Raw genomic sequence first — 13,448 nt, 5'->3', positions numbered from 1 at the left:
CTAATGTCTGAATACTAAAAGCTAATGTCTGAATACTATTTACCAACAGCTTTATTTTTTAATTTAAAGTTAATTCAAATTGAAATGAGCCTTTTAACCTTTAATTAGGACCATGTTTCTTCTAAAAGTCAACCACATTAGTCAACTGGAGACAAAATTCACTTTGCAATTGAAAGCCTGCCTTCTTTCTTTCAACAGTAGCCACCATGGTTTACTAAGTGCATTTGTTTCCCTTTCACTATGGTAACTTTACCCATTCCCTGTATCAGCATAGTTCAAAGTCATCAATTACAACTGTGACAAAAATGTGTTATGTGCTTTGGGAATGAGGCCAAGATTCTATCTGGAAGCTCTTCCATAATGATTATTCATTGTACAGGTAGTGCTCACAATACTCCCTGTTTCATACTTATTTCCATATTATTTTTCAGAGCTGGCAGTTTGCTATTTTACCCCCATATGGGCCCACAGTGTTTAGTTCCTGTTTGATTGTTTCCCTTTCATAAACATGAAATCAGCAGGTTCCCAAAATATTTCTAATTCAGCCACTACAAATTGGTATTATTTTAGCTTCCTTCTATTATCTTACTTATATTTTTAGTATTTCTCAATAGAAAATTAACATTTGGCAAAGGTCTCATCTAATTTGTTTCACTGTGGCCCATTCTGGGTGTTTTTTAAAATAAGTTTTGGCGTTTGCTCAATAATGCACGAACATACCGTCACTAACTCGGCACTTAGACTTGAAGAGCTGAAAACTAGATTAGCAAGAAAAGGGCAAATAAAACCTAACTGCAGGCTGGGCAGGGTGGCTCATGCCTGTAATCCTAGCAGTTTGGGAGGTTGAGGCGGGCAGATCACCTAAGGTCAGGAGTTTGAGACCAGCCTGACCAGTATGGTGAAACCCCATCTTTTCTAAAAATACAAAAATTAGTCGGTGTGGTGGCATGTGACTGTAGTCCCAGCTACCTGGGAGGCTGAGATAGGAGAACTGCTTGAACCAAGGAGGCGGAGGTTGCAGTGAGCCAAGATTGCGCGGCTAAACTCCAGCCTGGGTTACAGAGCAGAGCAAGACTCCATCTCAAAAAGAAAAAAAAAAAAAAAAACACCTCACTGCAGACTAACAGAAGGAACATGTGCTCTCTTTGCAGTTGTCTTTTTAATAGTGTGTTTATTTTTCTTGTCATTAAAAGAGAAAATATATTCTCTTACATTTTTAAAATTAGAAATAATTAATTTTGATTGATGTTGTCAAATTTGATTTTTATGTGTATTTATTCCATAAAATTTCCAAACTTCTAAATATTCTGCACAATGTAAAATGTGGAAAAGGGATGACTATCATAACATATAGTTTTATTAAGTTATTGGTTATGATGAAAGTATAACAAGGAGTTATTTGTTCGGCCGTCAATGTATCATTCAGTCCATTTGCCTATAAAATCAGTGTGCCCTTTGAATATACACTACTCTAGTAGAGGAAAGCACTGCAAAATCCGTCATTTCTTTTTCAAGTATATTTGTTCTAAGCCAGGAAAGATTTCATTTCCTTGTCCTGTTGCCATATGGCATTTTATAATTTAAATGGCTAATTTTAATCCTTAAAGCAGTGATGAACAAGAAGATAATTTGTTCTTTTATCTCCACTTAGAAAGTGTTAGTAATCCTACAAATCTGGGCGTACAGAGGATTAACATTTTAAAGTGTCTAAGCTAAGAAGAGACAACTTAGTCAACATCTGTCATTTTTTAAATAAGGAAATTAACCTCCTGATAAGACAACTGGTTACAAATTATTCACTCGCTTTAAAAATTCATCTCATCCACTGCTAGGTGCTGGACGGTGTGCTAGATACAGGGTGTACAAAATGAATAGAAAATAACTCCTGTCTCTGTATGGCTCTGGGTCTAATCTGGGAATACATCATTACTTAGAGTAGAACCTTCGGGTTATTTATAGAAGACGAAGTCACTGTCTCAAACACCTCATCAAAGTTTGAAGATACCTGATTAGTAAATCTACGCTAACACCTATTTAGTAGGAAAAGCTAGAACAAAACATGCGTTTCCCGCTTCCTAGTCCAGTGCTTTTCCTCTAACACGCTGAAGACAACTTGAAGTATTGGGATAAAAAGAAGAAATTTCAGAAAATTTCTCAGTGACGATAACATATAAATGACATATAAAAATGTATCTTGCAACTCCAGTTCTCAAGTGAGAAGATCCATTTATAAAATAACCACGATATGAAACTGATCTCCTTTTTAAAAGCTAGGATTTTGACTTTTATTACTATAAGACTGGACACAATAAATGGTTGTTTTCATTTCTTTGGGCTGCTATATCTAAATGCCATGAACTGGTTAGTTTATAAACAATGGAAATTTATTTCTCCCAGTTCTGAAGTCTGGGACGTCCAAGAACAAGGGGCCAGCATATTCAGTGTCTGATGAAGACTCATTTCCAGGTTCATAGATGGTACCTGCTAGCTATGTCCTCAGATGATAGAAGGGACAGGGCAGCTCTCTGGGACCTCTTTCATAAGGGCACAAATCTCATTCATGAGGACTCTGCCTCCATGCTCTAAACCTCTACAAGATCCCACCTCCTAAAACCAACATATTGGTCATTGGAATTCAACGTGTGTATTTTAGGGAAACAAAATCACTTACATCACAGCAAGTGTCTGGATCATTTTAGGAAATTAATACATGTTTGCTAAAAGTGAAGGAATGAATTGGAACATTATGTAAACAAAGACAATTCCTAGCAAATCCATGATGATATCTAGTGAGGCTTCAGAAGGTGCTGCCTTCCATTTTAATTGTTATTAACTTAGATTCATGGATCATCTTACTTGAATATATCAATATAATATTAAAGATAAGAGTTCCTGCCACAATTAACTAGTTTAAAAATCTTCTTACAAAACGGGAGAAAGCATTTCTGGTACCCCATAAAAAGGTGGCAATTTGCTTCCACTTGAAAGATTTTTAAACTATTCAATCACTCTCTGGTTTTGCCATCCTGGGGTTAAGATCCATGAATAATTCTTCCCAGTGTTTGACTGACAAGAACATTTACTACTGGATTACCTGAGGGAAGACGTAAATCAGAATTGTGTCCTTTTGGCAGCAGCTTTTTGATATGTGTGTATCTGCCTTAGTTAAGTATTGATTTAATAGCTGGTCTCCACTGCAGACAACCTTGATTATATAGCTGGGGCTTTTGATTTTAAAATTTGTCTCTGGATAAATCTTTTGTCCACCCTTCTTGTCTAATTTTCGTTTTCTTTGGTATTCTCTATAAGTTGACTGGGACTTATTTTCATTAACAAAAGGAAAGAGAGCACATTAATATATCTACTTTTTATTTCCTACTTTTATTTTCTTATATGTGCAACCTCCTTCAGCCTATACAAATGCTTAAATGAGAGAAATGTGTAGATTGTTACTCACTAGTTTTACATTCAAGGAAGGAAAGGAGATGTTTTCAATATACAATCATTGCCTTTGCTACTATAAGCGAAGATACACACACACACACACACACACACACACACAAATATGGATGCTCCTTAAAGTCTCTAATACTGTCAGGAGGATTTTTTGAAGCATAAAGAAGGCATGACAGACAAACAGGTAATTGAGCACAAGTTGATTTATAGCAAGGGAGAGAGATTACTTATTGATAAGATAAATTTAAAAATGGGCTTGTTATAGAAAAATACATTTATAGAGATTGTTTCTTTATCACATAATAATTTTATGCATTCTCCAGTCATATTCTCAATTCGTTGCACAGTTTTGGTGGAGAATTGAGATACTACTTGAACAAGAAATGGAAAATTTACTTATATGCCTCCCAAATACAGCATGTCATGTTGTCCTATTCATGAAATTGAAAAATCCCTGCTGTCTTTCCAACTAAAAGGACACTTACTCATCTGCCCATACCAATGTTAGACATCAAAGAGATAGCAAAATAGAGAAAGGCTGGGTGCAGTGGCCCAAGCCTGTAATCGCAGCACTTTGGGAAGCTGAAGGGGGAGAAACACGTAAGGCCGGGAGTTCAATACTAGCCTGGCTAATATAGTGAGACCTCATCTCTACAAAAAGTTTTAAAAATTAGCCAAGCATGGTAGCATGCACCTGTTGTCCCAGCTATTTGGGAGGCTGAGGTGGGAGGATTGCTTGAGCCCAGGAGGTGGAGGCTGTAGTGAGCTGTTATCATGCCTCTGTTCTGCAACCTGGACAGTAGGGTAAGAAGAGAAGACTCTGGCTCAAAAAAAAAAAAAAAAAAAAAAAAAAAGCCTAAATCCTAGAGAAAGACATGTACAAGAGAGCATTAGCCTTTCTGAGATGTTTTCTCACTTGGAATAGATGACAAACTCTTGCATTTTTTAATTAAATAAAAATTTAAATGACTATTTTTCAATTTCAAATCAAGTTTAGAATTGGTAGAAAAATAATTTGTGTTTTAAGGAAGTAATTTGCTTTCAATGATTGTTTTTTATGAAATTAAAAGAAAAATACCTTCCCTGTTCAAACTATACCATTGAATTTCTTTGTTATCTTGGGCATGCTGTCCTTTCCATTGGTGCTTCAACTGTACAGTCTATAAAACACATGGACTGATACCTACACTGATAATTTCAATAGAACTGTGATTTAATTGAGATGGTAGATATAAAAGTCCTACAGAAGAAGTAAGACATCTACAAAAATTAAAATGTTATTATAGAATCTAGCATTTTACTCGTGCATATAGTTGGCATTAAATGACTATGCATTTGTGGTTAAAGCCTATCAGCTAATTATCAGGTGTCAGATGATGCAATGTCTGTCCCTAAACTCTGTGTCACTTAATTTTCTGGACTTCAGTGACCTCAGATGTAAAACACACATACTGGTCAATGTGATTTCTGAGGAGTTTTTAGTTTCATTAGGCTATTATTCTATTTAATTAGTACATCTCAACTGAATTTTCTATTTATCTATGTCACCCAGGGATGTCGTCTGTTACAAGTAAAAGAAATCTAGGCCACAGTGACTTAAACAAACAGGGTATTATCTTTCTGATATTATAAGAAATCTTGAGATTGGTGGTTCCTGGATCAAGTACAGAAAACACATCATGTTGATTTTCTTGGCCTTTCACTCATGATCACATATAAGCTGCTGCAATTCCAGCCATAATGTCCATGATGAAGGCTGGAAGAACTTGGCTTCAGTTGCATTTGTACCATCTTGTTAGAAAACACAAAGGTATCACAAATATTTTAATCAGACTTCTGTGTACATTTCTTTGCCCACCTTTTTGGCCATAACATTGGCCATTCATCCCTAGCTGCACTGGTCTAAGGAAGGAAGGATTTGGCTGGCTTCAACTCTGAGCAGTATCAAGATTCTGCTGGCAAGAAGGAAGCAGAGTTTGGATACTGAGTACCAACACTACTTGTCATATAATTCTATATAATAGTTTGTCTTTTCATGTTGATTTATTTGTATATTGAATTATGCTTCATACTGGCCATTTCTAGTATCTATGTATGATCTTTCTCAAATGGCGCTCCTTTTGTGGAGTCTCTTCCAACCACCAATCACAATGGAGTGATTGCTCAGCATGATTTGTATTAAATGCCTGCTGCCCACTTTCTATTGCAAGGCCCTTTGGGTATGGGCAGAATTAGGGATATTTTTGCCTTTTGGGGTATCAAACAGCCCAAATAAGAATAGATGTTTGACAAATATTGATTAAGCTGTATGTATATATACCTACCTATCTTTTACTGTTATTATCTCAGGGTTATTATCTAGTCATAATTGGATAAAGTCTAGTGACTAGTTTGAGAGGCATTCTTAACTTTTAGGTTTATTAACTGTGGCTACCTTCAAGATACTATCAGTAATCCTGATAATTTGTGCAGTACCTAGGAAGTGATTATGTGACTGTCTTTTCAACTATCATATAGTGTAGCCATCTATAATAGTAACAAAAAGTGACTGAGTGTTTACTGAATACCTGTATGCCAAATGTTGTAAAAACCATGAAAGTCTCAAAAAAAAAAAAAAAAAAACACAGATAAACTTACAAGCAAGCAAAATAACAAAGAACTTCAGAGCACAGCAACTTAATCCTTTAAAGACTCAACAATGCCCTCTTAGAAGTTTAATGGCATTCAATGATGAGCTAAATAGAAAACAGAATTTAAGTGCATAGTTTGTTTACATACTTTATATCATATCCCCCTGAGGCAATATGATATGAGATATGAGTGGAAGTTTTTAACCAGTGCTTAAGGACAATATTTAAAAAATTATAATTTTGGCCAGGCGTGGTGGCTCACTCCTGTAATCCCAGGACTTTGGGAGGCCGAGACAGGTGAATCACGAGGTCAGGAGTTCGAGACCAGCCTGACCAATATGGAAACTCTGTCTCTACTAAAAATACAAAAACTAGCCAGGCATGGTGACACATGCCTGTAATCCCAGCTACTCAGGAGGCTAAGGCAGGAGAATAGCTTGAACCTGGAAGGCGGAGGTTGCAGTGAGCCGAGATTGTGCCACTGCACTCCAGCCTGGATGACAGAGTGAGACTATGTCTAAAAAAAAAAAAAAAAAAAAAAGAAAGAAAAAGAAAAATTATAATCATTAGGGCAGTAGAATTGACTATATGGCTACATGGAATGGATCTCAATGTGACACCAAAAGTTGTTCAATATATTGGAAATTGGTCCTAGATCAGCCATTCTTAGTAGGAACTAGAAAACTGTAAGACTAGATTAATGATTGCTACTATTTTAAGTTATTTCAGTAGTTTATTTTGGCAGGGTATTTCCCTTGTCTTATTTTAAGAAACTTTCAGTAAGAAGATATTCTACAATGGATATACTGTGTTTCTTTTCAGAAATGTATTTAGTGATTATAAATATTGATTTGTCCACACGGATTTTACTTTAATGCAAATAATCTTCTCTTCACAATATGAAGTTAGTGTAAGAAAATTCTAGAATGTAATGACCATCTGTAGGGCCTATTCTATATATAATTCTGTAAATCTTCAAGTCTATATAAGTTCTATAAATCATCAAGTCCAAATGTGGCACTGAAATTGAGCTTTAGAAGTTTTAGAAATTATTGACTTCCAAGGATGAGCTTGGATCTAAAATTTAGATCCCAAATCCCTTCTCAAATGAATGAATAGAGACTTCTTGTTGGAATTTTCACTATGATTTTAGTTCTCAGTGTAATTATGAAAATGAATCAAAAGAAGTAGTGCAGCATTTTGAATTTTCTGTCAGACAAAATGAAAATAATATAGTAGAGGCAGATTAGGCATATCTCTGTGAAACAGTAAATAGATGCTGAACACTAAAGTATAAGCTGAAATCAGTGTTCGATAACCAGTTCAATAGGCTTACAAAAATCATTTTATGCAGAGATATGGCCAGAAATTTAAAAGATAACACGGTTATTAAAAGAGCTCTCATCTAGTAACAGTTCATAAGTGTATTAGTTTAAATAGGAACTGTATGTCCCTCTGTATTTCAGATGTAGACAAAGGAATACATTTAAATTTTTATTTTAGGCCATTGCCATAAGAGGTAAGGAAAAATACTATCAAGCCAGAAAAAAATATTGTAGCTTATGAAAGTTATTTATCAAGAATCTTAAAAATATACAGGAAGCCATGATCTCTTCTTTTAGTTGCTTACACTTTGTGAGACAAAGTTGTACCCGCAGAGCAATTAGAAAACAAGTCAATGTTAGTATACTGCTTACCGCAGTGCAGATAGTATACGCATTGCATCATGTTTTAAAAAGGGAATTACTACATGGTGACATGGTTTTGCTTTATTTTCTCCACAAATAGTCCAATGCCAAGTAAAGCTGTGAAAACATAAGCTGGAAATTTCATCATACACTAGTGCCAAAATAATCTAAATCTTGTGTGTGTGTATGTGTGTGTTTTTCTTAACATTTGGTGCAAATTCAAGCATATATGCAGAAAAACTACAGTAGGCCCTATCATTTGCTTCTGTAAATTCTTGGAGGAAAAAACTTGATTTTTATTTATAATAAATTCATATTCGAACTTACTTAAATCTGTTTTACATATTTTCAAAAAAATCATCACAGACTTTTAAAAGAGAGTCATTTTGTTTGTAGCTTGCCGACCAGGTTTCTACAAGGCGTTGGATGGTAATATGAAGTGTGCTAAGTGCCCACCTCACAGTTCTACTCAGGAAGATGGTTCAATGAACTGCAGGTGTGAGAATAATTACTTCCGGGCAGACAAAGACCCTCCATCCATGGCTTGTACCCGTGAGTAGTTTTGCTGCAACCCATGCCTCCATGTTTGTTTTGTTTGTTTCGTTTTCTTCTTGTTACTGTGCTGTTTGTTTTTGTTTTAAAGCATTTGGCCCATTTCCTTCTGTTGCCCGTGTGCAAATTGAAAGCTTTCTCTGCTTCACTCTCCATGCTTGGCTCACCACAAATGCAACATTTATCATACAAAATGAATTATATTTTAAAGCACTTCCTGCAACACAACCCCCAGAAAGAGAGAACATTTTCTGTGTCTTGTTTAGATCCTGCATTACATATGACAGGATAGGGGAGGTTATAGACAGGGATTTATGTTTTTACATTTCTATTCCCTCTTGCTGTATGTTGGTCATAGGTCATAGGGAAAAAGGACTAAGATTTATAAAACTAATACTAAAGTTTTCGTAACTATTCACAAGGGTTTTGAACATAGTGGTGAGTTATTTTGTTAGACTCTGTGAATGTATCCTTACCCTTGAGTCAAAACTCCCCTCTTCACAGCTTGGGGAAGACGGTGTTCTTCAGTCCATGTGTCTATAATCTCTTGGATCCTCTAAGGATGAACTGAAAGTTGATAATAAAGAAAGGATAGTTATTTACCTCTTTCAGTTCCATTGTAAATTACCTATTTCCCTTGTAGTACAAAACAGAATTGAGGCTCATTAATCTTTGTTGAACTACTTTGCAGGACCTCCATCTTCACCAAGAAATGTTATCTCTAATATAAACGAGACCTCAGTTATCCTGGACTGGAGTTGGCCCCTGGACACAGGAGGCCGGAAAGATGTTACCTTCAACATCATATGTAAAAAATGTGGGTGGAATATAAAACAGTGTGAGCCATGCAGCCCAAATGTCCGCTTCCTCCCTCGACAGTTTGGACTCACCAACACCACAGTGACAGTGACAGACCTCCTGGCACATACTAACTACACCTTTGAGATTGATGCCATTAATGGGGTGTCAGAGCTGAGCTCCTCACCGAGACAGTTTGCTGCGGTCAGCATCACAACTAATCAGGCTGGTGAGTAAATACTAGATGTTTCTTACTCCTATCATATCATGTCCGAGTAATGGTTTTGACAGAGAGTGGAAAACTGGGTGGAAGGAAAAAAAGATTTGATAGAGCCCCAAGATTTTGCCTTCTAACACATTTAAACAGTTATGGCACATTAAATAATTTAATTCTTCAAGTGAGAATAAACCATATTTGTTAGGTGATTTTTAAACTAGTTTATACCCATTGTTTCACAATTTGAAATCCTTACATATTTGAGGCTCTCAGATAGTAGTAGGGAGGCTCCTTAGGGGAAACATTTTTGTATTTCAGGGAACTTAGGAAAGGAATCTTAGCTTAAAAAAAGTTATGCACGATATGAAAAATTATAAATATCTTCAGCTTAGTTAAAATTAGATATTTTAGATATAATTATTTTGTTATTTTATACTTCTAAGAAGCTCTATGTGTTATAACTGATAGTTATAAATCTCTGCTTAGTTAATAATAAGAAAATAACCGATTTTATTCAATACATACAGCTTTACGTTAAAAATTCAAAATGTTAAATTTAGAAAGAAGCATTGTAAAAAGAGCTCTTGTAAAAAAACAGTTAGAATCATTAATTTAAATAATATCCTGAAATGAATTGATAGGTGATTTCATCAACTGTATTTTCCACTGACAATCTTTTCCCAATTAAACAAAAAATCTTACATTTGAAGGTTGTAGGCAAAGTCTCCTTAATATGAAATGGAAAAATTAAACAAGCATACAAACACCTCATCTTTCTTTATCTTACATCCACGATTTGTCTCTCTCTCCCTTTTGTTTACTGTTAGTAAATCATTTCTTTTTAATCAACCTTTGAATTCTCTATGTACATTACCTAAGGATTTTACTTTTGGGATTTTAATTGTGAATCTCTCGAAGATATAGATCGATTATATGTTACATAGAAATAATGCCCCTTTGAGATATAACAATTTTTCAATATTGACAACTGATAAATGAATAATAAACAGTTTTCTTTTGTAATAAAAATGTCTTATAAAAAGTTAAACTTATAGATATTTGTTGTTCTTAATTATTGCTACAAAGTGTCATCATTAGGTATACATTCCAAGAAGCTCAATTTAGAGATATTATTGTTTTATTTTTTCACACAAAAAAATAAACATTGGAGCCAAAGGGAGAGGGAAGAGACAGAAAAAATGCCATTCTGATTCTCCAGAGAACTACAGATTCTCCAGTCCTCTCCCAGGTGGGGTCACCTCTGAGCTGGTTGTCAAGATTGAGTATAAACTCGACTTCTGCTTTTCATTTGGCTTACATTATGGAAATCCCTCTGGTCCCTGGTGGGAATCACCCTTTGCTCTGAGAATATAAGAATGTGGCCTGGATGCTCTAGGCAAAAGGAAACCAGAAATGACTAAATTACCTTATCACCTAGGTCTTCTAGTAGCCAAATAATGAGCCAAAGAAAGCACATTCCATCTCCATTACTTGGCTTACTCAGAAAGTTTAGTTCAACTAGCAAAGACACACAGTAAGTGTCATCTACAAAAGCAAGTATGCATCAATATGCCTCTGCTGGTTGTTAACATTTTCATCTATTTACCTACTGGTTAAATGTAGTTGTATCTATTCCTGCAGGTTATTATAGAAATGCATCTCTACTGGTTAATTTCTCACATAAACTGAGTAGCCCCCTAAACTCAGTATGTCAGGTCCATGTCCATTATCCCTATCATTCAGCAACCAAAGGGATAAATCCTTTCGTAAGAGGGGTATCCAGAGCCTTTGGCTAGCACCCATCTTTCTTGAGGGGTCCCTGTCTTCCCCATGCCAGTGGATATTTTAAATACAAGCCATGGCAGGCTCCATCCATGTTCAAATATGTATCTTTCTGATTCTAAATTTCTCTTTCGTTTCCACTTTGCTTCAGGTCTCATATATTGGTGAAAATCTTATATTTTTATATTCCTCATGATGATAAGTAAACTTAATTTGTGGAAAATACATGAATTTTAAATGAAGTGCCCTGAATCATTACTTTAATCTTGCTCACTGAATCTGTAATTTCTCCCATTTAAAGCTAGATCCCAGACCAACCAGCATATGCTTTGCTTTGCTTCAGTTAATGATATTTATACTTTGTAACTAATGATATTTAAAAGTTTGTAACATAGGTTTATTTAACTATCTTCTCTGGGGAAAAATGAGTACTGCAATACTGTTGCTGTATATTGCATGATTATGGCCTCTCATCTTCAGCAAACACAGGAATTCTTAACAAACTGTAATCATGTGGCAAATGGCTTTCCGGAGCCCTATATTTCAAGCTGATTTACTACCTTGTTTAAAATCATAGCATCAATCTGTGTTATAATTATCTCTTAAGTCAAACAGAATTGTATAAAAACAAGCAAGAGCTCCTTATTTCCTATCTTATCATTCCCCCTGGCTTTCTGACAATGCATTTATCAGGAAACTAATAGTTCCAAATATCTGCAGTGAATGAATCTAGGTAAATTGGCAACCAAGACCAGATCAAGACATTAAAAAATAAATGAGGTTGATACTTTGGCCCTCCCAGTTACAAATCACTGTTTATGACAGATTCAGTAAGGGCGATATAAGTTACTTACCCTAGTCTCTTTCCCTTTAAAAAAAAATCACAAATGTGTTTATAATATGCACCACCAGGCATTTAATATATTTGTTTCAGGATGTCTGCATCATTTTCTGTGCCTGGGGAGATACAGGTCTTCGTTCTATCTTCGAATCTCCAGAGTAAGATATATAAGCATGATTAGAAGCAATGCCTTTTCTAAAGGGAGTGTTTCTTTGTTTTGCTTTATTTTTGTTCTTGTGAAGGTTAATGGACTGGTAGCCTTGAAAAATGAGCTCCCTAACACTGGAAGGATATGGCTGTGACAGATATGATGCCACGGTGTTTAAAATCCTCCCAGCCTCTCTATACTTGACGTGGATATAAAGCGGAAGCATGAATGTGTCCTTTTTAATTTAGTTTGTGAGGTCGAGTTTGTTGATTCTTCTCTTGATTACACTGTAAAAGCCTCGTGATGATCAAATGATAAGGCACCTTCTAAATTGTAGAAGATTATGTTGTAAATTCGGATATTAGTTCTCAGCTCTTGGTACTTTCACAAAGTATGTCAGTGAGATAAGAAGGTAGGCCTCCATATAAAGATTGTATCTGTGAGTCCATCAGTCAAACAAGTAAAGAAAGAATTGCAGATTACAAAACAAAAATCTTCAAAGTTATAACATGACATAAATTGCTACCTTTTGTTTTCTTTCATGGAATGAGTATATTAATCTTTTCTCTCCTGGACAAAAACAATCCTTCCACTAGCGGAATATGTTTGTCTGTTCATTCTTAACTGCCATTATAGAATCTGCCGTTTTCCACTATCCTATAGCATATAATGATCTCAGACTAGAATAAGGAGCACTAATAGAGAATTTATGTGGTCTTGGGGTTTTGAGGTCCACTTCTACTCTTATTTTACTACTTGGATCCTGAGAAGCTTTTTCAACATTTCATCAAGACAGCAAACTTCTGATTAAATTGACATTTCCTTCCTTTTCCAGTTTACCCTATTGGAATTCAACATGTGTGTGTACAATTTCTATCATAAAATTGAATTTGTTCACATGTGTGAAAATATCACAATAGTGTACATTATGCCTATATACCTTCATACAGATTTCTCCTAGATTAATAATTTATTCCAAGTGCTTTATAATTCCCACCCCATCTCTCTCTCTATGTAAATGTTACTTATTTCTGAACCACTAGCAGATATTATGCCCCTTTCCTCCTGAACACTTCAGTGAGAATTTCTTAACAGCAATAATGCTTTTACATGGTCTCAATATACTTATTAAAATCAAGACATTAGCATTGTTCTGTACTATAATCTCATCTGAAGATACTAGTCAACTTCTGTTCATTGTTTTCCTCATATCCCAGTGGCAAAAACAAATTGATGTTCTGTTTACCTCCAGTTCCTATTTATAATAATATAATAGCATATACTGATATAATATAGTTCCCATCCATAACAATAAGTAAGGAATTTTCTGTAAATT

The 13,448-nt window shown here is 35.2% G+C and overlaps 1 protein-coding gene across 3 annotated transcripts in view; it reads left to right on the top strand.

Moving 5' to 3' along the window:
* Positions 1–13,448, top strand: part of EPHA3 (EPH receptor A3) — a 358,445-nt gene that overhangs the window by 224,483 nt on the left and 120,514 nt on the right. For all 3 annotated transcript variants that reach the window (XM_023216053.3, XM_023216055.2, XM_023216054.2), the window contains exons 4-5: positions 8,171–8,326; positions 9,018–9,353. In XM_023216053.3, the coding sequence (XP_023071821.2) occupies positions 8,171–8,326; positions 9,018–9,353 (492 nt within the window). The remainder of the gene's footprint in view (positions 1–8,170; positions 8,327–9,017; positions 9,354–13,448) is intronic.

Source organism: Piliocolobus tephrosceles, chromosome 2, assembly GCF_002776525.5.
Source record: "Piliocolobus tephrosceles isolate RC106 chromosome 2, ASM277652v3, whole genome shotgun sequence".
Classification (NCBI taxonomy): Eukaryota; Metazoa; Chordata; class Mammalia; order Primates; family Cercopithecidae; genus Piliocolobus; species Piliocolobus tephrosceles.
This window is presented reverse-complemented; position numbering and strand designations above follow the sequence as displayed.